At 46.1% G+C, this 25,743-nt stretch overlaps 1 protein-coding gene across 1 annotated transcript in view; it reads left to right on the top strand.

Annotated features, from left to right (window-relative positions):
- Nucleotides 1-25,457, top strand: part of YARS1 (tyrosyl-tRNA synthetase 1) — a 42,102-nt gene extending 16,645 nt beyond the window's left edge. Inside the window, exons 5-13 of the mRNA XM_032160106.2 lie at nucleotides 2,661-2,741; nucleotides 9,178-9,270; nucleotides 13,872-14,007; nucleotides 14,488-14,573; nucleotides 18,483-18,618; nucleotides 19,864-19,961; nucleotides 20,842-21,035; nucleotides 21,600-21,741; nucleotides 25,050-25,457. Coding sequence (XP_032015997.1) covers nucleotides 2,661-2,741; nucleotides 9,178-9,270; nucleotides 13,872-14,007; nucleotides 14,488-14,573; nucleotides 18,483-18,618; nucleotides 19,864-19,961; nucleotides 20,842-21,035; nucleotides 21,600-21,741; nucleotides 25,050-25,160 — 1,077 coding nt within the window. The 3' untranslated portion in view covers nucleotides 25,161-25,457. The remainder of the gene's footprint in view (nucleotides 1-2,660; nucleotides 2,742-9,177; nucleotides 9,271-13,871; nucleotides 14,008-14,487; nucleotides 14,574-18,482; nucleotides 18,619-19,863; nucleotides 19,962-20,841; nucleotides 21,036-21,599; nucleotides 21,742-25,049) is intronic.
- Nucleotides 25,458-25,743: the final 286 nt, after the last annotated feature.

Raw genomic sequence — 25,743 nt, 5'->3', positions numbered from 1 at the left:
AATTTTTTTTAATTAAATTTTTTGTAGAGACAGCATCTCACTACGTTGTCTAGGCTGGTCTTGAACTCCTGGCCTCAAGTGATCCTCCTGCCTTAGTCTCCCAAAGTGCTGAAATTGCAGGCGTAAGCCAACACGTCTAGCTCTCTATAATGTTTGATATGAGAAAATAAAATTTTCCCTTGTCACCTCAAAGAGATACTTTCCAAGGTTAAACCTGGAGCTGGGCGCAGTGGCTGGCACCTGTAATCCCAACACTTTGGGAGGCCAAGACAGGCAGATTACTTGAGGTTGGGAGTTCAAGACCAGCCTGACCAACATGGTGAAACCCCATCTCTACCAAATAATACAAAAATTAGCCAGGTGTGGTGGCATGCCCCTGTAGTCCCAGCTACTCGTGAGGCTGAGGTGGGAGAATCGCTTGAACCCAGGAGGTGGAGGTTGCAGTGAGCCAGGATCACGCCACTGCCCTCCAGCCTGGGTGACAGAGTGAGACCCTATCTTAAAAAAGGAAAACCCGGAGACATGCTAGTTCTGCACTGTTGGCTGGGCGCCATGGTTTATGCCTATAATCCCAAGTCCAAGGCAGGAGGATCGCTTGAGGCCAGGAGTTCAAGACCAGCCTAGGCAACGTAGCAAGACTCCATCTCTGTTTTATTATGTGTGTGTGAGACTCCATCTCTAAAAAAAAAAAAAAAAAGAAAGAAAGAAAGAAAGAAAAAACTATGTCTGTACTGTCTAATGTGGTAGCCTCTAGTCCTAGTCATATGTGGCTATTAAAATTAAATAAAATGGAAATTTTTGTTCTCTAGTCGCATTGGCTATATATCAAGTTCTTCATTAGCTACTATATTGGACAGCACAGACATATAACATATTCATCACCACAGAAGATTCTGTTGGATAATGCTGTTCTAGACTGTTCCTGCTTGTTCAGCCTTCTCTTCCTCTTCCCTTCAGCCAATCATGCACTAAATTTATCAATTCTACTTTTTTAAAATGTCTTAAATTCATTCTTGCTCTGCATCCTCATTGTCTTTTATTCATCAATATTTCTCACTTAGACTGTCACAATAGCCTTCGAGCCATTCACTTTGTCTCTAGCCCATGGGTCTCCAGTCTCTGCCCTGCCCTGTTACTGTTGCGATCTTCCTACAGTGCTGGTCATATTTCTCCTCTCCTTAAAACCTTTCATTGGCCAAGATAACACTAGGCACCCTAGCATGACATTTCATGGTCCTTACCTACTTTTCTAACCTCATCAGTCACTACTTCCCACCTCCCTTGAAGTTTGTACTTTTGCAGACTGAATCACTCAAAATTTCCCTAAACACTTCACACCTCTGTGCCTTCTCACATTCTATTTCCTCTGCATGGTGAAAAACATCTATATGTTCTTCAAAACCAAGCTTAGCCCACAATCTGATTCTAGGAAGCCTTCTCCACACCCATCTTACTAAATAGAGATAATTTATTCTTTTATGTCAACACTGTTCCTTTTATGAACATCTGGGTTAACCCTTAGCACACTGAGTTGAAATGATCTGTTTACTTGTCTCTCCCCAGCTGGATAATTGGGCTTCTTGAAGGGAGAGTCTGGGTCTGATTTATCTCACCATCCACGGAGCTGGCAGCAGGCCTGGCATGTCATAAGTGACAGTCACTGTTTTATTTATTTATTTTAATTTAATTTTATTTTTTGAGACAGGGCCTCACTCTGGGTGCAGTGGCACGATCATGGCTCACTGCAGCCACGACCTCTCTGGGCTTAGGTGATCCTCCTACCTCAGCCTTCTGAGTAGCTGGGACTATAGAAGCGCGCCATCACACTTGGCTAATTTCTTTTTGTTTGTTTGTTTTTTATTTTTGGAGAGACACCCGGGCTCAAGTGATCTTTCCACCTCAGCCTCCCAAAGTGCTGGGATTACAGGTGTGAGCCATTGCACCCAGACAGTCACTATTTTCTAGTTCAGTCTTAACCTTTTTCCCGAATTCTCACAGGACTTCTTTATGCTACTTATATGTCATTTGTCACAGGCCACCTTATTCAGTAGGATACTTTTGGCATGACTATGGTTTGTTTTCTTCTTCTCTCCCTCCCTGCAGGATTCTGTGTATCCTGAGGGCAGAGACTACTCTTCTTTTTTTATCCCATGACATCCACATGGAGTAATGTTCACCGCAAACACTCAGCAACTGTCTTTGCAGCTTTTGAGGCCAAGAGGGAAGCTGGCTGCTGTTTATTTTCTTCTTGGCTTTACCTTCTGAAAAATCTAGTAATTTTCTAAAGTTTCTGATTTCTCAGACCCATATAGAAGAAATAAAATAGATGATTAGGCCGGGCACGGTGGCTCTCACCTGTAATCCCAGCACTTTGGGAGGCCAAGGTGGGTGGATCACCTGAGCTCAGGAGTTTAAGGCCAGCCTGGGCAACATGGCAAAACCTGTCTCTACTAAAAATACAAAAAATTAGCCGGGCGTGGTGGTGCATGCCTGTAAGCCCAACTACTAGGGAGGCTGAGGCAGGAGACTCACTTGAACCCGAGAGGCAGAGGTGGCAGTGAGCCGAGATCACACCACAGCACTCCAGCCTGGGCGACAGAGCGAGACTCTGTCTCAAAAAAATAAAGTAGATGTTTATGTTCATGTGTTTCTTTCCACAGGCTTTGGATGAAGAGTATTTAAAAGTTGATGCCCAATTTGGAGGCGTTGATCAAAGAAAGATTTTCACCTTTGCAGAGAAGGTGAGTATCCGCTTTCCTGTCTTTTTTCACTTGCACCTCAGAGGTATGCAACTATGTTTATTGAACTGTGATGTGTCAGTCCCGCTAGTCATAGTGTATGGTAAATATTCTCCTTGTTTTGCAGATGAGAACACTGAGGATAGAAGAATAAGAAGTTGTCCAATATCACACAGTTAGTAACCGAGCAGGAATAATTAGTACCCAGATCTTTCAAACTCCAAAGCCCATGTGCCTGGTGACAGCCAGGAAGCTGCTCCCGCACCTGTTGGATTTACTCCTTTGCTAATAGCCCAGTTTCCAAGGAGAGGCATTACCAGTTGGAACTACTGTCCTTTCGCAGAGCATTTGGTTCACATTTCCCAGCATCTTTTTCTTTTTCTTGTCTTTTTTTTGAGACAAGTTCTCACTCTGTTGCCCAGGCCAGAGCAATTCTCCCACCTCAGCCTCCCAAGTAGCTGGGACCACAGGTGCATGCCACAACACCTGGCTAGTTTTAAAATTACTTGTAGAGATGAGGCCTTCCTGTGTTGCCCAGGCAGGTCTCAAACCCCTGGGCTCATGCAGTCTTCCTGCCTTGGCCTCCCAAAGTGCTGGGATTATAGGCGAGATCCACTGTGCCTGGCTTAGTTTTTTGATATATTTAATGAATGCAGAAATGCTTACTATACATATATATATATATATATATATATGTGTGTGTGTGTGTGTGTGTGTATATATATATATATATATATATATATATATTTTTTTTTTTTTTTTTTTTGAGACAGAGTTTTGCTCTTATCACCCAGGCTGGAGTGCAATGGCTCACTCTCGGCTCACTGCAACCTCCACCTCCTGGGTTCAAGCGATTCTCCTGCCTCAGCCTCCCAAGTAGCTGGGATTACAGGCGCCTGCCACCATGCCTAGGTAATTTTTATATTTTTAAGTAGAGATGGGGTTTCACCATGTTGGCCAGGCTGGTTTCGAACTCCTGACCTCAGGTGATCCACCCATCTCAGCCTTCCAAAGCACTGGGATTACAGGTGTGAGCCACTGCACCCAGCCACAATATAAATTTTTTGAGGGTCAGGTGCTATGGCTCATGCCTGTAATCCCAGTACATTGGGAGGCTGAGGCAGGAGGATCATTTGAGCCCAGGAGTTCGAGACCAGCCTGGGCCACATAGCAAGACTCTGTCTCCACAATAAAATAAAAAATTAGCCAGGCACGCCTCTGTAGTCCCAGCTATTCAGGAGGCCGAGGCAGAATGATTGCTTGAGCCCAGGAGGTGTGATCATGGCTGCAGTGAGCCATGATCACACCATCACACTCCAAACTGGGTGACAAAGCAAGACCTTGTCTCTGAAAAAAAAAAAAAAAAAAAAAAGAATAAAAAATACATTGTTTGATTATTTGTTTTTTTGTTTTTGTTTTTTTGTTGTTGTTGTTGTTGTTTTAAGACAGAGTCTCGCACTGTTGCCTGGGCTGGAGTGCAGTGGCGTGAGCTTGGCTCACTGCAACCTCTGTCTCCCAGGTTCAAGCAACTCTCTTTGCCTCAGCCTCCCAAGTAGCTGGGATTACAGGTGCCCGTCACCACACCCAGCTAATTTTTTTGCATTTTTAGTAGAGATGGGGGTTTCACTATGTTGGCCAGGCTGATCTCGAACTCCTGACCTCATGATCCACCCGTCTCAGCCTCTCAAAGTACTGGGATTACAAGCATGAGCCACCATGCCCGGCCTATTATTTCATTTTATCTGCTTGATTAACTTTTTAGCTGGACCTTCTTTTATTATTAGAGCAGGAATTTGGCCCATGCCTTGTTTTTGTATGACTCATGAGCTAAGAATGGTTTTTATGTTGTTTAAGAATTGTGAAAAAAAGATGAAGAATATGCAGTAAAGAGCACACGTGGCCCATAAAGCCTAAAATCTTTTTTGAGAGGGAGTCTCGCTTTGTCACCCATGCTGGAGTGCAGTGGCGCAATCTTGGCTCACTGCAACCTCTGCCTCCTGGGTTCAAGTGATTCTCCTGCCTCAGCCTCCCAAGCAGCTGGGACTACAGGTGCGTGCCACCACACCCAGCTAATTTTTGTATTTTTAGTAGAGACAGGGTTTCACCATATTGGCCAGGATGGTCTTGATCTCTTGACCTCATGATCCGCCCGCCTTGGCCTCCCATAGTGCTAGGATTACAGGCGTGAGCCACCGCACCCGGCCCCTAAAATCTTTATTAACTGGCCCTTTCTAAAACAGTTTGCCCATCCCTGCCCTAGAGATTACAACATATATCCTTGCAATTTATTACAGTTTAAATTAGATATTTTTACCACTGCCCAACAATTCAGGAAACAGTTTTACTACATTTTTGCTCCAGTAAAACTCATTTTTTGTTTGTTTGTTTGTTTTTGTTTTTTGAGACGGAGTCTTGCTGTGTCGCCCAGGCTGGAGTGCAATAGCATAATCTCGGCTCACTGCAAGCTCCGCCTCCCGGGTTCATGCCATTCTCCTGCCTCAGCCTCCCAAGTAGCTGGACTACAGGTGCCCGCCACCACATCCGGCTAATTTTTTGTATTTTTAGCAGAGACGGGTTTCACCATGTTAGCCAAGGTGGTCTCGATCTCCTGAACTTGTGATCCTCCCACCTTGGCCTCCCAAAGTGCTGAGGTTACAGGCGTGAGCCACCGCGCCCGGCAAAAGTCATCTTTTTTTTTTTTTGAGACAGAGTCTTGCTCTGTCACCAGTGCAGTGGCGTGATCTTGGCTCACTGCAAGCTCCACCTCTTGGGTTCAAGCCATTCTCCTGCCTCAGCCTCCCAAGTAGCTGGGATTACAGGCGCCCACAACCATGCCCAGCTAATTTTTGTATTTTTAGTAGAGATGGGGTTTCACCATATTGGCCAGGATGGTCTCAATCTACTGACCTCATGACCCACCCGCCTCAGCCTCCCAAAGTGCTGGGATTACAGGCATGAGCCACCGTGCCCGGCCTCAAAACTCATTTTTGACATAAATTTTAAATCCCTTGGCCGGGCGCAATGGGTCACTCCTGTAATCCCAGCACTTTGGGGGGCCAAGACGGGCAGATCACCTGAGGTCAGAAGTTTGAGACCAGCCTGACCACCATGATGAAACCTCGTTTCTAGTAAAAATACAAAAATTAGCCAGACGCGGTGGTGTGCACCTATAATCCCAGCTATTCAAGAGGCTGACACAGGAGAATTGTTTGAGCCTGGGAGGCAGAGGTTGCAGTAAGCTGAGATCGCACCATTGTACTCCAGGCTGGGCAACAGAGCGAGCCCTTGTCTCAAAAATAAAATAAAATAAATCTTAAAGACTTTATTGCAATTTTTTTTTAAATTTTTCTGAGACTGAGTCTCCCTCTGTCGCCCAGGCTGAAGGGCAATGGCGTGATCTTGGCTCACTGCAACATCCACATCCCTGGTTCAAGGGATTCTCATGCCTCAGCCTACTGAGTAGCTGGGATTACAGGTGCCCGCCACCACGCCTGGCTAATTTTTGTATTTTTAGTAGAAACAGGGTTTCACCATGTTGGCCAGGCTGGTCTTGAACTCCTGACCTCAAGCGATCCGCCCACCTTGGCCTCCCAAAGTGTTGGGATTACAGGCGTGAGCCACTGCGCTCAGCCTATAACTGTTTTTGAAATCACTTTTCATCTATATCTACTCCGACTTACCCTTTCTGATACTCTTGATTCTTGCCTGCAGTTCTTTCCTTCTGTGTAAGTTCATTTTCCTTCAACCTGAAGAGCCCCCACTTAGTATTTTGTGTTTGTAGTGCAGTTCTTTCAGTAATGAGTTCTTTCAGCTTTTATCTGAAAACATCTTTCAGTTTCTTTCACTGGGTATGAAATTTGAAGTTTGCAATTATTTTTCTTATTGGCACTTTTAAAGGATCATTGCATTGCCTTCTGGCTTCCATAGTTTCAACTGAAAAGTCACCTCTAAGTATTATTGTTTCTCCTTTACAGATAATATGTCTTTTCTCTGACTGCTTTTAAGATTTTTTTCTTGTTTCTGATTTTCAGCAATTTGACTATGATGTTTTTGTTGTTGTTTTCTTTGAGACAGGGTCTTGCTTGCATTGCGCAGGCTGGAGTGATTGATCTTGGCTCACTGCAGCCTCGACTTCCTGGGCTCAGGTGATACTCCCACCTCAGCCTCCCGAGTAGCTGGGACTATGGGCGTGTGCTACCATGCCTGACTAATTTTTGTATTTTTTTTTTTTTTTTGGAGATGGAGTTTCACCTTGTTGGCCAGGCTAGTCTCAAACTCCTGAGCTCAAACGATTTGCCTGCCTTGGCCTCCCAAATTGCTAGGATTACAGGTGTGAACCACTGTGCCTGACCAGCTATGATGTTTTCAGCTATAGTTTTCTTTGTATTTATCCTGCTTAGATTTTGCTGAGCTTCTTGAATCAGTGGATTTGTTTTCATCAAATTTGGGAAATTGTCTGCCATGATTTCCTCAAATACTGCTTCTCTCTTATTCTCTTTCTCCTCTAGGGACTTTATAAAACTCATGTCCCATATTCTGTTCTGTTGTTTTCCTTTCTTTGTTCCCTCTGTGCTTTAGTTTGGATATGTTCTATTGAACTTTCCTCAAGTTTATCAATCCTGTCTTCTGTTAAATCCAGTATTGTATTGTGACATTTTAGAACTTCCATTTGATTCTTTTTATAGATTCCAATTGTCTTTTACAATTCTTTTTCATCCATTTTGTCTGTCTTTTCTTATTTCCTTTTTGGTTTGTTTTTCCTGCCTATTCTGCCTATGTACTCTTTTTTTTTTGAGTTGGAGTCTCGCTCTGTCACCCAGGCTGGAGTGCAGTGGCGCAATCTCGGCTCACTGCAAGCTCCGCCTCCCAGGTTCACGCCATTCTCCTGCCTCAGCCTCCTGAGTAGCTCGGACTACAGGCACCCGCCACCACGCCTGGCTAGTTTTTTGTATTTTTAGTAGAGATGGTGTTTCACCGTGTTAGCCAGGATGGTCTCGATCTCCTGACCTTGTGATCCACCCACCTTGGCCTCCCAAAGTGCTGGGATTACAGGCATGAGCCACCGCGCCTGGCTTATTTTCTTTAACATACCAATCACAGTTATTTTGGCAACATGGTCTGTTTACTGCAATATCTGGATTGTTTCTGAATCTGCTTCTATTGACTATTTTCTCTTGACTGTCAGCCACTTTTCTCTGCTTCCCATTTCTAGTATTTTTTTGTGTGTGTATATCAAAGGGATTATAGATGCATTGTAGACCTTCTGGATTATGTTTATAGGATGCTATGTTTTCTGTAGATTGCTAAATTACTGACTTATCATCTGGGTTCTGTCAGGGGTTGGTTTTAGGCTTTGTTAGAACACATCTACTTCAGCTTGGCCTTTACTCCTGTGGTGTGGTCCTTGTTCCTAGAGCATGGCCTTTCTAGAGACTCAAACTGAAATATCAGGGTGTTCACAAAGCCCTCTCTACTTTGATTGGACCTAAACTTCCATCTCTGTCTCCCCAGTACTATGCAGCCTCCAAAATCTCTGCCCAGGTCTCCAGCCTCCCAGAGCCTGTTCTCTGCCAGACTTCCTGGTATCTCACTATGTGCATACACAGCTATGAGTCAGCCAAGAAATCAGTGGGGAATTTTGACATAGGCTGAGGAAGCCATCCCAGTCCCTAACCTCCTCCAGCCCTGAACTCCAATAGCTGTTTCCTCTGCTTAGTCTCTGCTGTCTGCTTGGTCTCTTTTTCTCAGCACCTGGTTTGCAAAAAAATACCCTCAGTGAGAAAGCCAAGGCAAGTGTGTAGTCACCTTACTTCCTTTCGCTCAAGATTTGCTGCCCTGTTGGTGTTTTTTTGTTTTGTTGTTTGTTTGTTTTGTTTTTGTTTTTGTTTTTGAGATGGAGTCTCACTCTTGTCGCCCAGGCTGGAGTGCAATGGCACAGTCTTGGCTCACTGCAACCTCTGCCTCCCGGGTTCAAGTGATCCTACTGCCTCAGCCTCCCAAGTAGCTGGAATTACAGGTGCCTGCCACCACCTTGGCTAATTTTCGTATTCTTAGTAGAGATGGGGTTTCACCATGTTGGCCAGGCTCGTCTCGAACTCCTGACCTTAGGTGATCCGCCCACCTCAGCCTCCCAAAGTGCTGGGATTACAGGCGTGAGCCACCGTGCCCAGCTTGCCCTGTTGTTTTATGTATTTCCAGCTTTTATTGTTGTTTATGGTGACATAAGTCCAATAGCCTCACAATGTAATACTGATAGAAAAGCAGTAGGGAAAAAAACTTCGCTTGAATTATAGTCACTGTCGAAAACTACATATTTGGTATAAAAAGATTGGAAGCAATATAACAACTACTCAGTTGCTGGCCAAGTTAGATGAGATCGGGGCACTGAGTAGGAACTTAGACTAATAATCTGCTTTTGTGTGTTTCTCTAATCTCTCAGTACCTCCCTGCACTTGGCTATTCAAAACGGGTCCATTTGATGAATCCTATGGTTCCAGGATTAACAGGCAGCAAAATGAGCTCTTCAGAAGAGGTAAGTTGCCAGCTGAGACTCGAATTTAGAAATCTTCAGCCTCAGTGGAGAGATCGAGGACCCGAAAGAACAGTGACCTGGCTAACTAGAATTCTCCAGTATTTGAGTTAGAAGGGGCCTTGCACCATTCAATTAGTTCAGTGGTTCTTGAGTATCAAAGGATCCAGAGCAGTCCTGATGAGATCTAATCATAACTTAATGGTTTTTACTGCTGATAAAAAAATACAAGCAAAAGTAATGTCTTTGTTCATAGAACTGTGATAAAATTCAGCCTTATTAATGAGAGCACTGTGGTTGCATTTCACTAATTAGCATTTTGATTCCTAGGGTAATACTTGATATCATTAATATTATGATATCTTTTAATATTTAAGAGTCCCTCTTGAGCTCATGTACTTGAGTACTTGAGGGAAAGTTCACTTTGGTTCTGATCGTTAGAGTGTGGAAATCCAAAGATGTGAAAAGTTGAGTTCTGGGTTCCCAAACATGGCTTACCTTCAGAATCATCTAGGGAATTAAAAAAAAAAAAAAAAAAGTGTTGATTAGACCTTGTCCATAGAGATTCTGATAAAGTAGTTCTGGGAGGAACTTAGGAATCTGTATTTCCTACCTTCCTTCCTTCCTTCCTTCCTTCCTTCCTTCCTTCCTTCCTTCCTCTCTCTCTCTCTCTCTTTTTTTTTTCTTTTTTTGAGACAGTTTTACTCTGTTGCCCAGGCTGGAGTGCAGTGGTACGATCTCAGCTTACTGCAACCTCCATCTCCCGGGTTCAAGCAATTCTCCTGCCTCAGCCTCCTGAGTAGCTGGGATTATAGGCAAATGCCACAACGCCCAGCTAATTTTTGTATTTTTAGTAGAGACAGGGTTTCACCATCTTGGCCAGGCTGGTCTTGAACTCCTGACCTGGTGATCCACCCTCCTCAGCCTTGCAAAGTGCTGGGATTCCAGGTGTGAGCCACTGCGTCTGGCCTCCCTGTTACCATATTTTTAAAGAATATACTCGTTTCTTTTTCTCTCACATTAAAATCCTCCATGTGTCACTTATTCCTCTGACAAATATCATATCACTCATCCTGTTTGGTGACATTTGCTGTTTCTTCACCCTGGTAATCAGGCCTAACAGTAGTTCCCAAATCAGAATCACTTGGAGAAGTTTATGTGTGTGTGTGTGTGTTTGTGTATGTGTGTGTGTGTGTATTTTTTATTTATTTATTTATTTATTTATTTATTTATTTATTTATTTATTTTTGAGATGGAGTCTCACTCTGTCGCCCAGGCTGGAGTGCAGTGGCACAATCTCGGCTCACTGCAAGCTCCACCTCCCAGGTTCATGCCATTCTCCTGCCTCAGCTTCCTGGAGTAGCTGGGACTATAGGCGCCCTCCACCATGCCGCGCTAATTTTTTTTTTGTAGTTTTTAAGTAGAGATGGGGTTTCACTGTGTTAGCCAGGATGGTCTTGATCTCCTGACCTCATGATCCCCCCACCTCGGCCTCCCAAGGTGCTGGGATTATTGGCATGAGCCACCGCACCCAGCCAAAAAGTTTTACAAGCTCACGCCTGTAATCCCACCACCTTGGGAGGCCATGGCAGATGGATACCTGAGGTCAGGAGTTCGAGACCAGCCTGTCCAACATGGTGAAACCCCATCTCTACTAAAAGTACAAAAATTAGCCAGGCGTGGTGGCAGGCACCTGTAATCCCAGCTACTAGGGAGGCTGAGGCAGGAGAATTGCTTGAACCCAGGAGGCAGAGGTTGCAGTGAGCCGAGATCACGCCATCGCACTCCAGCCTGGGCAACAAGAGCAAGACTCCGTCTCAAAAAAAAAAAAAAAAAAAAGGCAGGCCAGGCACGGTGGCTCACGCCTGTAATCCCAGCACTTTGGAAGGCCGAGGCGGGCGGATCACGAGGTCAGGAGATCGAGACCATCCTGGCTAACACGGTGAAACCCCGTCTCCACTAAAAATACAAAAAATTAGCCGGGCATGGTGGCGGGCGCCTGTAGTCCCAGCTACGCAGGAGGCTGAGGCAGGAGAATGGCGTGAACCCCAGGGGGCGGAGCCTGCAGTGAGCCGAGATCGCGCCACTGCACTGTAGCCTGGGTGAAAGAGCGAGACTCCGTCTCAAAAAAAAAAAAAAAAAGGCCAGGCACAGTGGCTCACACCTGTAATCCCAGCACTTTGGGAGGCCAAGGCAGGTCGATCACCTGAGGTCAGGAGTTCCAGACCAGCCTGGCCAACATGGTGAAACCCCTTCTCTACTAAAAATATAAAATTCAGCTGGGTGTGGTGGCACGCACCTGTAATCCCAGCTACTCAGGAGGCTGAAGCAGGAGAATCGCTTGAACCTGGGAGGCAGAGGTTGCACTGAGTCAAGATTGCATCATTGCACTCCAGCCTGGGCCACAGAGTGAGACTCCGTCTCAAAAAAAAAAAAAAAAATGCCTGGCCCAAGCCCTAGAGATTTTGATTCATTAGGTTTGGGTGGACCCCAGTAAAAGGTGATTCATATACGGTCACATGTGAGCTAGAATTTGGTAACCACTGAACTCAAATGACCATGAACTCACTCTTTCCAAATAAGAAACAAAGCCTATTACCTAAAAAGGAAAAATGGCTGCAGATAATATATAATACTTAGTGGGGCTGATTGCTATGAACAAGTATCCTCACACATTGTTGACAGCAATGTTGATTAGGATACCTTTCAAAAAACAATTTTGAACCTAGCAATTTTGGGCAGCTTAAGGAAATGATTTTAGAGAAGGGAAAAAACTCTGCAAAGATGTCCAATGTAGCATTATATATAATTTGTAAAAATTAGGATAGAATCTAACATTTGGAGTTTGTAAATTATGTTTCCACTAATAATTGGGAATATAATACGGCATAAAAACTATAAGTAGGCCACATATTGTGGTTCACACCTGTAATCCTAGCACTTTGGGAAGCCAGGGTGGGCAGATAGCTTGAATCCAGGAGTTCGAGACCAGCCTTGGCAACATGATAAAATCCCATCTCTACAAAAAATTTTAAAAATTAGCTAGGCATGGTGGCATGCACCAATAGTTCCAGCTACATGGGAGGCTGAGGTAGGAGGAGTACTTGAGCCTGGGAGGCAGAGGTCACAGTGGGCCATGATTGTGCCACCACACTCCAGCCTGGGCGACAGAGCAAGCAAGATCCTATCGATCCCAACACTTTGGGAAGCTGAGGCAGAAGGATTGCTAGAGGCCAGGAGTTTGAGATTGTCCTGGGCAACACAGTGAGACCCCATTTTAACAAAAATGAAAATTAGCCAGGCATGCCAGATGCGGTGGCTCACATGTGTAATCCCAGCACTTTGGGAGGCCAAGGCGGGTGAATCACCTAAGGTCGGGAGTTCGACGCCAGCCTGACCAACATGGAGAAACCCCGTCTCTGCTAAAAATACAAAATTAGCTGGGCGTGGTAGTGCATGCCTGTAATCCCAGCTACTTGGGAGGCTGAGGCAGGAGGAACCACTTGAACCCAGGAGGTGGAGGTTGAGGTGAGCCAAGATCATGCCATTGTATTCCAGCCTGGGCAACAAAAGCAAAACTCCATCTCAAAAAATAATTAATTAATTAATTAATTAATTAATTAAAAAATTTAAAAAAAATCAGCCAGGCATGGTTGTGTACACCTGTAGTCCCAGCTCCTCATGAGGCTGAGGTCAGAGGATCACTTAATGGCAGGAGTTCGAAGTTACAGTGAACTGTAATTGCACCACTGTACTCCATCCTGAGCAACAGCGCAAGACCGTCTGAAAAGAAAAAAAAATTATAAGTAAGGACCAGGTAGCCACTGAGAAATACTTAAAAGATAGACATTTATTCCCCAACTACAAATTCATAACAATTTTGTGTGTTATAAACAAAGCCTGAGAAGAACACAAAAAATAAAATAGTTTAATTTGTTAGATGGCAGGATTGTGGATGGTTTTTCCCCGTCACCCAGGCTGGGGTGAGTGGCATGATCGTGCCTCACTGCAGTTTCAACCTCCTGGGCTCAAGTGATCCTCCTGCCTCAGCCTCCTGAGTAGCTGGGAGCACAGGCGCCCCTACCACCACACACAGCTAATTTTTTATCTTCAGTAGAGATGGGGTCTTACTACATTGCCCACGCTGGTCTTAAACTCCTGGGCTCAAGCGACCCTCCAGCCTCCCAAAGTGATAAGACTACAGGTGTGAGCCACCGTGCCCAGCCTAATGTTAAAATATTTTTATTGCCCGGGCGTGGTGGCTCACACCTGTAATCCCAGCACTTTGAGAGGCCAAGGCAGGCAGATCATGAGGTCAGGAGATCGAGACCATCCTGGCTACCACGGTGAAACCCTGTCTCTACTAAAAATACAAAAACAAAATTAGCCAGGCATGGTGACGGTCACCTGTAATCCCAGCTATTCGGGAGGCTGAGGCGGGAGAAGGGCGTGAACCCGGGAGGCGGAGCTTGCAGTGAGCTCAGATGGCGCCACTGCACTCCAGCCTGGGCGACAGAGAAGAAAAAACAAAATTTAACTCATATTAGTTGAGCATATTCTCATTTTCAACCACAAGAGGTCCTCTTCCGTTCCATAACTTCTAGGAGTCCAAGATTGATCTCCTTGATCGGAAGGAGGATGTGAAGAAAAAACTGAAGAAGGCCTTCTGTGAGCCAGGAAATGTGGAGAACAATGGGGTTCTGTCCTTCATCAAGCATGTCCTTTTTCCCCTTAAGTCCGGTAATACTCTCTGTTTTCTTCTAGAGGCCAGGCTAGAATAGAAAAATTCATGCTGTGATCATACTTGTGATTTGTCACTGACTCTTCCTCCAGGGACTGGCTGCCCTGATTCTCTGCTCTGATTTCTTATATATTAAAGTATGAATGATGTTGGGATGTAATTTAATTGTCCACATATTCGTTACCAGGCTAGGTTCTGAGGGAATATTGGGGTGGGCAGAGGTGTTAGAAGTATGGGTGGGGGCAGACATGTTGAACTAGAGAAATACAACAAAATAGATATAAGCCACAAGCCTTCCCCTGAAGCAGCTGAGATGCTAGCTGGGTATACAATAGTGCCACCCATCCAATTTAAGAATAATACCGTACAATGAAGTTTGGAATATATGGCAAAAACTACAAATAGTCATGCACGTGGGCCAGGAATGCCGATTCTGCCGCTGTCAATGAGTTTGTTGACTTGGATCCTTCTCCTTATAGAGTTTGTGATTCTACGAGATGAGAAATGGGGTGGAAACGAAACCTACACAGCTTACGTGGACCTGGAAAAGGACTTTGCCGCTGAGGTAACATGAAAGGAAAAGGAACCCTTTCATGAGCGTCTGTATTTTGTTATTTTTCACTGACTGTTAGCACTTGTTTAGAACAGCTTGTTCTGTGTGAAACTGAGCTGCTACTTTTGGTAATCTCACCAGTGTCATTTTCCTTCAAAACTGCAGTTTTGGTTAAAGTTTCTTGTCAGTTAGCTTTTCTGATTCAGGAATTCGTTAATGCAGATGGATTTCTATCCCTCGGGGCCCTTTCCTTACCTGGCAGGGACTCTCTCTCACCTCTTCTCAGGAAACATTTCTCATCAATAAATGTCTGTAATCTTTTTTTTTTTTTTTTTTTGAGACGGAGTCTCGCTCTGTCGCCCAGGCTGGAGTGCAGTGGTGCAATCTCGGCTCACTGCAAGCTCCGCCTCCCGGGTTCCCGCCATTCTCCTGCCTCAGCCTCTCCGAGTAGCTGGGACTACAGGCGCCCGCCACCACGCCCGGCTAATTTTTTGTATTTTTAGTAGAGACGGGGTTTCACCGTGGTCTCGATCTCCTGACCTCGTGATCCGCCCGCCTCGGCCTCCCAAAGTGCTGGGATTACAAGCGTGAGCCGCCGCGCCCGGCCTAAATGTCTGTAATCTTATACACACAGGTGGTCCCTTTAGGATGTACAAAAGCAGTACTCATTCAGTAGAAACCGTACTTCTTCAAGTACCCATACAACCATTCTGTTTTTCACTTTCTGTACCGTATTCAATAAATTACATGAGATACTAAAAAAAAAAAAGAAAAGAATGGGCTGGGCGCAGCGGCTCACACCTGTAATCCCAGCACTTTGGGAGGCCAAGGTGGGCAGATCATCTGAGGTCGGGAGTTTGAGACCAGCCTGACCAACACGGAGAAACCCCCTCTCTACTAAAAATACAAAAAAGTAGCCGGACATGGTGGCGCGCGCCTGTAATCCCAGCTACTCGGGAGGCTGAGGCAGGAGATTCGCTTGAACCTGGGAGTCGGAGGTTGCAGTGAACCGAGATCGTGCCATTGCACTCCAACCTGGGCAACAAGAGTGAAACTCCGTCTCAAAAAGAAAAAAAGAAAGGAAAAGAAAAGAAAGAAAGATAATCCCCACTCAACTCTGCCAGACCTCTCCATCTTGGCCTGCTAGGTTTGTAGTTATATGCTTGCTACAGGGCTCTGTGTTTTTGTGGGGTTTTTTTTGTTTTTTGTTTTTTTGTTTGTTTGTTTTTGTTTTTTTTTTTGAGACAGAGTCTCATTCTGTCGCCTAGGCTGGAGTGCAGTGGCACGATCTCGGCTCACTGCAACCTCTGCCTCCCAGGTTCAAGCGATTCTCCTGCCTCAGCCTTCCGAGTAGCCGGGATTACAGGTGCCCACCACCACACCCAGCTAATTTTCGTATTTTTTAGTAGAGACGGGGGTTTCACCGTGTTGGCCAGGCTGGTCTTGAACTCCTGACCTCAGGTGATCTGCCTGCCTCGGCCTCCCAAAGTGCTGGGATTACAGGCATGAGCCCCCGCGCCCGGCCAGGGCTGTTTATGCTCTCCAGAGCTGCATATTTTGTTAATGGCTTTGATGAGGATTCAGGTGGTTCCCAGATTCGATGGGCAAATGGTACAAAGCTAATATACTGGCGCTTTAATCACTCTCCAAATGACTTAGCAGGCTGGAATAAAGGACCTAACTCAGCAAAGATGAAGTATTTCAGGAACAGAAATGTGTGTATGTGTGTATATATGTGAATATAATATATGTGTGAAAATATGTATATGAATATATATAATGAAAAGAATATATATATACCAGAAATAACATAGGAGGAAGTGATTGACTCTAGAAAAGCTTGTGGAGGAGACGCTACTATCCGAGCAGTATTTTGCTTGAGGAACAGGAGTTCACAAGGAAATCTGTGAGGGAATAAATCGTGCAAAGACATGGTAGGATGAAACAGCATGATGTATGAGGAACTGCAGGTGGTTTGGTCTGACTAGAGTCTAAAAGGTGAGGAGGAGGATTGTGGGAGAGATAGGCAGGGCCAGGTCACAAAGGGAAGACATGATAATACCGTATATAGGGAATGAAATGGGGGGTGTTGTGATTGACTCTGAATTCAGGTCCAACCAATTTAATGGGGCTGTTAGAGACGTTAATGTACGCCAGGTGCGGTGGCTCACACCTGTAATCCCAGCACTTTGGGAGGCCAAGGCAGGAGAATTGCTTGAGCTCAGGAGTTGAAGACTAGCCTAGGCAACATAGTGAGACTCTGTCTCTACAAAAAAAAAAAAAAATCAAAATACTGGCCATCCATGATGGCACATGCCTGTAGTCACAGCTACTGGGAAAACTCAGGTGGGAGGATCGCTTGAGCCCAGGAGATCAAAGCTGCAGTGAGCCATGATTGCGCCACTGTACTCCAGCTGGGTAACAGAGTGAGACCATGTCTCAAAACAAAAAAAGTCTTCTGTGGGAATTAGGAATAGATAAAATGCCTCAGAAAAAAGATCTGCAGCCATGTTATCCAACAGTACTTTCTGTGGTAGTGGATATGTCCTATCTGTACTGCCTGATACAGAAGCCACATGTGGCTGATGAGCACTTGCAGTGTGGCAGGTGCAGCTGAAGAACTGAATTTCAGTTTACATTTAAATACCCACACAAGGCTAGTAGCCACCATATTGGACAGCCGCAGCCCTAGAGCTTTTATTAAAATTAAATATTCCCAAGGAAATGAAGTAGCATCAGAAATAAAAACGTTTGCTTTGTCGCATTAAAAGTGTTCATTCCTAAGGGATGTCCCCTCAGAATATCCAGAAGATTGTTTCAGACCAGATTTGAGATATAAAAAAGGCACTCAGCTGGGCATGGTGGCTCATACCTGTAATCCCAGCACTTTGGGAGGCTGAGGCAGGCGGATCACGAGGTCAGGAGTTCAAGACCAGTCTGGGCAACATGGTGAAACCCCGTCTCTACTAAAATACAAAAAATTAGCTGGGCGTGGCTGCATGCACCTGTAGTCCCAGCTACTCAGGAGGCTGAGGCAGGAGAATTGCTTGAACCCGGGAGGCGGAGGTTGCAGTGAGCTGAGATTGCGCCACTGCACCCCAACCTGGGCGACAGAGCAAGACTCTGTCTCAAAGAAAAGGCAGTCACAGCACATAAGGAATAAAATGGAATTACTGAACTATTACCATGTACCAGCAGTGTTCTCATCATTTTCATCCACATTCAGTGATTTAACCCTCATCCCCATCCTGTGAGATATAGCTATTGTTAGCTTCACTTTATAAGTAACAAAGCCAACACTGGCCGGGCACATTGGCTCATGCCTGTAATCCCAGCACTTTGGGAGGCAGAGACAGGCAGATTGCCTGAACCCAGGAGTTCAAGACCAGCCTAGGTAACATAGCAAGAGCCTGTCTCTACAAAAAGAAAAGAGAAAAAGCAGCAGCCAAAGCTTAGAGGGGTTATGTGCCTAGTTTGGAGTCACACACAGCTAGCTGGGAATCTAATCTGGGTCTGTGGAACTCCAAAGCCCTTCCTCTTTCTTCTTACTCAGCTCTCTCCCTCAGGTTATCTTTAGGCCTTGGGTTACCTGTGTGAATGTTTCTCTGCTTGTAAATACCACTTGGTCTGTGACCCTACTCTAAGCATAAATGGAGGGGCTAGAAGAATTAGACTAACAAATACATTCAGCTCCTAAACACCCTCAGGTTAGTATAGATTTCAGAATTAAAAGACGTGGATTTCGGACATGTTAGTCTTTCTGAATGTATTTTCCCTTCTCTCTTCTACCTGCCTCACAAGATTATCACAAGGATCAAATAAGACTGTTGGGAAAAACTCCCTTGATCCTACTTTTTTGGATTCAGGTGTCCTGTGCCCTGTTCTAGACCTTATCTCACTAGGTCTTGTTCGATTCTGCAGGTTGTACATCCTGGAGACCTGAAGAATTCTGTTGAAGTCGCGCTGAACAAGTTGCTGGATCCAATCCGGGAGAAGTTTAATACTCCTGCCCTGAAGAAACTGGCCAGCGCTGCCTACCCAGATCCCTCGAAGCAGAGTAAGGCCAGCCGGAGAGGGGCCAACATCATCAGAAGAGAGAGCTTGTCAATGAGCCTTGGAAAAATGCCTGTCTTAAATTGAGGGCACAACAACCCAGGGGGTCTGAAGTGCAGGAATGTCATGTCCTACTGGCTCCTAGAATGGAACCTGAGACATTTTGATTTGGGTTTGGTTAACACCAGGAAGTGATCACATCCTTGTGTACCAGCATTGCTGAGAGCTGCTGGTGTAAGATGTACACTGTGGTCCTTCTGGTCTGTTTGTTAAATCTGCCTCTTCATTAAAGATAGTGACCAGGGCCAGACACAGTGGCTCACACATGTAATCTTAACACTTTAGAAGGCTGAGGCAGGCAGATCACTTGAGCCCAAAAGTTAGAGACCAAAACCCAGTCTCTACCCCCCCCAAAAAAAAAATTAGCCAGCCTGTAGTCCCAGCTACTTGGGAGGCTGAGGTGAGAGGATCACCTGAGCATGGGGAAGTTGAGACTGCGGTGAGCCATGATCGCACCACTGCACTCCAGCCTGGGCAACAGAGTGAGACTGTATGTCTCAAAAAGAAAAATGATAGAAATTAGATTAGACCTATTATACCCAACCAGTATATAGGGTATCGATAGTCTCTTATACAGCTGTTGGGCAGAGCCTGCAGAGCTTAGAGAAGCTTATCTTTAGATTCTCCCAGTTTCCTTCTATGTGCATGGGCCTGGCTCTTAGTTGGCCATCCACTTATGCATAATGCTGAGATATTGGCATTAATAGCTTTGTGCGACCCTTCCAGAAAAAAACTCAGTAACTCAGTAAATTTTTTTTTTTTTTTTTTTAATTTTTCTAAAAGAGACAGAGTCTGGCTCTGTTGCCCAGGCTGGTCTTGAAGTCCTGGGCTTAAGCAATCCTCCCACCTCGGCCTCCCGAAGTGCTAGAATTACAGGTGTGAGCCACCACACCTGGCCAAGACTCAGTAAATTCTATATGGAATGCATGAATGGAAATACCTAAAGGAGGCAAAGCTACTACTGCTCCCTCCCCTCTAGTCTAATAATTGAGGGAGAGAACAGATGAAAATCAGGTATGTCATGTCTGAAAGGTTGCCAACCCAGTATTAAAGAAGTTTTAACTCAGTGCTTAGACTCTGGGGATTCTACACTAAATCTTACCTAATCTCAGTGTCTTCACGTGGTGGGATCAGCAGCTGACCTGCCACAGGGAAGAATGCTACTTCCTGGGGTTCTTCTCATTCCCAGAGCCAATGGCCAAAGGCCCTGCCAAGAATTCAGAACCAGAGGAGGTCATCCCATCCCGGCTGGATATCCGTGTGGGGAAAATCATCACTGTGGAGAAGGTACTCATTTTTCACCACATCTCAGAGGCAGATGGGGGCCAGGTTTGTCTCTTTCCATCCGGAGGAAACGTGGCCTGGAGATGGGAAGTAACATCCTGAGGTCATATTTCAAGTCAGAGTGCAGGTGTCTAATTCCAGGCATCAGGCTTTCTGTTGCAGTTGTTGCCTGTGGACATTACGCAACCAAACACAGCCAGGAACTCGGCATGGGGGACGGATGTTAGTCAGAGGGAACTTGTTTATCTGTTAAATCTGGTCTGATACACTCACCTGATCCCTATCAGCTTGCCTGGACTAGCTACAGGCCTTATCTTGGATGGGCCACTTTGCCCCCTTCAGAAAGTGGTGGAAGGAAGAAGACTTCCTTTTTCCCAGAGACAGAAGGTTATGCACCCAGTGGCCTGGGAACGTTGTTCTGGGCTTTTTTTCCCTTCGACATTGATTTGCTTCTCACTGTGTACCCCAACCACCAAAACCACCCTGAGATCCATGCTGGTGCTCCTGCATCAGATGGCAAGGCCAGCAATTGTCCTCCTCCCATCTCCCAGCCCACCTAGGACCTGTCTGGTGCCACACATGCACCATAGTGGTAGCCATCTAGACAGTCTGGGTCGTTTAATCTCCACTAGAGATCCTTCCACCTCTTAACACAAGCATCTAGGTCCATTTTACTCAAATCTGCCCTCAGTTGAGAGCAGAATATACCATCAGAGCCCATTCTCCTATCTGCTGTCTGGGACCTGGAGAGAAAGTTAGCTCTAGGGGGTCTTTCCGGGGGCCTCTGTAAGGAGTGGATGCTCCTTTCTGGAATCCAAGAGTTCACCAGGCTGCTTCTCTAATGGACAATGATCCTCTTCCTCCTGACGTCTCTCCCCGGCAGCACCCAGACGCAGACAGCCTGTATGTGGAGAAGATTGATGTGGGGGAAGCTGAACCACGGACTGTGGTGAGCGGCCTGGTACAGTTCATGCCCAAGGAGGAACTGCAGGACAGGCTGGTGGTGGTGCTGTGCAACCTGAAACCCCAGAAGATGAGAGGAGTCGAGTCCCAAGGCATGCTTCTGTGTGCCTCTGTGTGAGTGAGGACTTGGGGTGGGGCACAGGACCTGGGGAGGCCAGGAAGAGCGGGGAATCAGCCCATATGATGTCCTTCCACACACCAGGTGGAAGCTCTGAGAACACGTGCCTCTTCCTCGCTGATGCCGAAAGTTGATGCATGAAGGACTTATTGTACAAGTACTGTGAATGAAGCATTTTACCTACAGTAATTTTGTTAAAATAGAAATGGAGGGCCCAAACCAGTACATGCCCAAGTCTTACTACTAGTAAGGAGTGGGGCAGGGATTCAAATCCCAGTTTTGATGTCTATAAAGTCCTCACTATGTTATTTTATACTTCTTCCCCTAGAAGCACAGATTTGGTATCTCTCTTGACACGCAATTTGGTATAGCCTTGGCTCATCTAACCCTGGTGATATGCAGGGATGCAGCAAGATAAGAGGACCTCCTGGGGCTGTGGCACTGAGGATACCCTAAATCCCATCAGGGCCCCTGTGTAAAGGCCCAGATTGCTTTGGCCTCCACAGTCACTGGAACCCATCCACAGCCTCACTCTTCCCTTGTCCTGTGTGTCTTCCCAGAGGAGGGATAGACCGCCAGGTTGAACCTCTGGACCCTCCAGCAGGCTCTGCGCCTGGTGAGCGCGTGTTTGTGAAGGGCTATGAAAAGGGCCAACCAGATGAGGAGCTCAAGCCCAAGAAGAAAGTCTTCGAGAAGTTGCAGGTAAAGAGCTGTAATTGTTCCCTTTCTTGGCTGGGCTGTCTGGACTGTGTCCCCAGACTGTCCTGTTACTGAAGCCATAGCTGCCCCTCTCTGTTGGGACTTCCTGCATTTGAGCCCCCCTCTTCCTTCTTCTTTCCAGACCTTTCTGAATTCAAGGTGCCTGAGGAGCATGGGGGTCTTAGGACCTTGCATTACATCTCCGCTAGATCATTTAAGGCCCTGTGTCAGGGACTTCAGACATTTCTTCATTTGATCTTCAGTCTGTGATAGGAGATTATCCCCATTTTACCTGGCAGGATAACTGACAAGGCCACATAGGGTCATCAGAAATGATGAGGGCAGGGCCAGGCGCGGTGGCTCATGCCTGTAATCACAGCACTTTGGGAGGCCAAGGCAGGCGGATCACCTGAGGTGAGGAGTTCAAGACCAGCCTGGCCAGCATGGTGAAACCTTGTCTCTACTGAAAATACAAAAAAAATTAGCCAGGCGTGGTGGTGGGCGCCTGTAATCTCAGCTACTCTGGAGGCTGAGGCAGGAGAATCGCTTGAACCTGGGAGGTGGAGGTTGCAATGAGCCAAGATCACGCCATTGCACTCCAGCCTGGGCAACAAGAGTGAAACTCCATCTCAAAAAAAAAAAAAAGAAATGATGAGGCCAGGATCGGCCAGGCGTGGTGGCTCACGCCTGTAATCCCAGCACTTTGGGAGGCTGAGATGGGCGGATCATAAGGTCAGGAGATTGAGAGCATCCTGGCTAACACAGTGAAACCCCATCTCTACTAAAAATAGAAAAAAATTAGCTGGGCATGGTGGCGGACGCCTGTAGTCCCAGCTACTTGGGAGGCTGAGACGAGAATGGCGTGAACCTGGGAGGCGGAGCTTGCAGTGAGCCAAGATCACGCCACTGCATTCCAGCCTGGGCGACAGAGTGAGACTCTGTCTCAAAAAAAAAAAAAAGAAAGAATGAAATGATGAGGCCAGAATCAAAACCTTCCCAGGGTCCCTCCTGCCCACCTTGAGTCTAGAGCACTCATTGTCTCCTTGCCTTCTGGACAGTGAAAATCTGGCCTGCTCCAGTGATCCCTGAATTCATTCACTCATTCATTTAACAAATGCCGAGTCCATAATACAGGTGTCAGGCAGTATTCTGGGTGCTTGGGCTACCTCAATAAAGCAGCAGGAGTTGACTCTACTCATGGAACTAACATTCATGGGTGACTCTTTCTAGTTAATACCGTGTTCCTTCAGTAAGATAGATGAGTGCTTCTGGAGGACACTCAGAGTCATTTCTACTCTCCATCCTCTTGCATGAGGCCATTTGCTTTGCCCACTCCCTCCTTTCCTGGTTTTCTAGGCTGACTTTGTGAATCTCTTTTTTCTGGCTATGAAATAAATTTTCATGGTAGAAAACATCTAAAATACAGGAGAAAAACAAACAAAAAAGACACAATATCCTAGTCCTGCCACCTAGAGATACTACAGAATGTTATTAGTGATTATTTCCTTCTGGTCTTTTGCTATGCTTGGAGTGATAATACGTTTACAGTTTAAGCCATACTAAATGCTGTTCATTCATGAGAAACAGGGTCTCACTCTGTCACCCAAGCTGGATTACAGTGGTGCCATCATAGCTCCCTGTAACCTCAAGCCTGTAAACCTCTTGGACTCAAGTGATTCTCCCACCTCGGCCTTGCAAAGCACTGGAATTATAGGCATGAGCTACTGTACCTGGTCATGATTTTTATTTTATTTATTTATTTATTTATTTACTTATTTTTCCGAGATGGAGTCTCACTCTGTCGCCCAGGCTGGAGTGCAGTGGCACAATCTCAGCTCACTGCAACCTCCGCCTCCCGGGTTCAAGCAATTCTCCTGCCTCAGCCTCCTGAGTAGCTGGGATTACAGGTGCCTGCGACCACGTCCAGCTGATTTTTGTATTTTTAGTAGAGATGGGGTTTCACCATGTTGGCCAGGCTGGTCTCAAGCTCCTGACCTCGTGATCCACCCACCTGGGCCTCCCAAAGTGCTGGGATTACAGGCGTGAGCCACTGCGCCAAGCCTCCTGGCCATGATTTCTCTCACGCCTGTAATCCCAGCACTTTGGGAGGCCGAGGCAGGCAGATCACCTGAGGGTGGGAGTTGGAGACCAGCCTGACCAACATAGAGAAACCCCGTCTCTACTAAAAATACAAAATTAGCCAGGCAAGGTGGTGTATGCCTGTAATCCCAGCTACTTAAAACGCTTAGGCAGGAGAATTGCTTGCACCTGGGAGGTGGAGGTTGCAGTGAGCCGAGATCACGCTATTGCACTCCAGCCTGGGCAATAAGAGCAAAACTCCATCTCAAAAAAAAAAAAATAATAATAATAATAATTGAGGCGTTGCACTGTATAGTATTCTACCATAATCATCAAAATCTAACTAAGCTCTTCTTTTTTTTTTTTTAGACGGAGTCTCACTCTGTCACCCAGGCTGGAGTGTGGTGGCACGATCTTGGCTCGCCGCAACCTCCACCTCTCGGATTCAAGTGATTCTCCTGCCTCAGCCTTCTGAGTAGCTGGGACTACAGGCGCCCCACCAATTTTTTGTATTTTTAGTAGAGATGGGGTTTCGCTGTGTTAGCCAGGATGGTCTCGATCTCCTGACCTCATGATCCGCCTGCCTCGGCCTCCCAAAGTGCTGGGATTGCAGGTGTGAGCCACCACGCCCAGCAATCTAACTAAACTCTTATTAAGACATTGAGGTTGTTTGGTTTTTCACTGTTAGAATGATGTGACAGATGTGACAGATGTCTTTGTGCATAGGCCTTTGCACTTAGATTTATTTTCTCAAACTAACTCCCTAAAACGAACTTACTTGAGTCAAAAGATGAATGTGAAAGCTTTTGACAAACATCTCTTAGAAAAGCTGAGCCAGCTTACCCTACTGGTATATAAGAGTTTTCAGGCTGGGCACGGTGGCTCACGCCTGTAATCCCAACACTTTGGGAGGCCAAGGCGGGCGGATCACTTGAGGTCGGGAGTTCAAGACCAGCCTGACCAACATGGAGAAACCCCATGTCTACTAAAAGTACAAAATTAGCCAGGCGTGGTGGTGCATGCCTGTAATCCCAGCTACTCGGGAGGCTCAGGCAGGAGAATCGCTTGAACCTGGGAGGCAGAGGTTGCAGTGAGCCAAGATCACGCCATCGCATTCCAGCCTGGGCAACAAGAGTGAAACTCTGCCCTGAAAAAAAAAAAAAAAAAAAAAAAAAGTGTTTTCTTGCAGTCCCACCACCATCATTAAAATCTCTTTTCTCTATCTTGTCCAGGCTGACTTTAAAATTTCTGAAGAGTGCATCGCACAGTGGAAACAAACCAACTTCATGACCAAGCTGGGGTCCATTTCCTGTAAATCGCTGAAAGGGGGGAACATTAGCTAGCCAGCCCAGCGTCTTCCTCCCTTCTTCCACCACTGAGTCATCTGCTGTCTCTTCAGTCTGCTCCATCCATCACCCATTTACCCATCTCTCAGGACACGGAAGCAGCGGGTTTGGACTCTATTCCGTACAGAATTCAGCAAGGGGCAGCTTACCCTCCCCAGAACCCAGCATCATCCTGTCTGGCTGCAGTGAGACCAACCCCTAACAAGGGCTGGGCTGCAGCAGGGAGTCCAGCCCTACCTTCTTCCCTTGGCAGCCGGAGAAATCTGGTTTCAATATAACTCATTTAAAAATTTATGCCACAGTCCTTGTAATTGGAAAAATACTGGTGCCCAGGTTTTCTTGGAGTTATCCCAGCAGCTGCGCCTCTAGCTGGGATCTAGTACCTGGACTAGGCTAATTACAGCTTCTCTCCAACAGGAAACTGTGGGATTTGAAAAGGAAAGGGAAGGGAAAACAGAGAACCTAGTGGTCTACCAAGTGGTTGGCAACTTTCCCAACGTCTGCTTACTCTGAGGCTTGGCACTGGGGGGCAGGGCCTGCCCCAGGGCTCCTGGAATTTCCCTTGATCCAGCTAGGCTGG

The sequence above is a fragment of the Hylobates moloch genome, unplaced genomic scaffold, assembly GCF_009828535.3.
Source record: "Hylobates moloch isolate HMO894 unplaced genomic scaffold, HMol_V3 SCAFFOLD_8, whole genome shotgun sequence".
NCBI classification, from domain to species: Eukaryota; Metazoa; Chordata; class Mammalia; order Primates; family Hylobatidae; genus Hylobates; species Hylobates moloch.
This window is presented reverse-complemented; position numbering and strand designations above follow the sequence as displayed.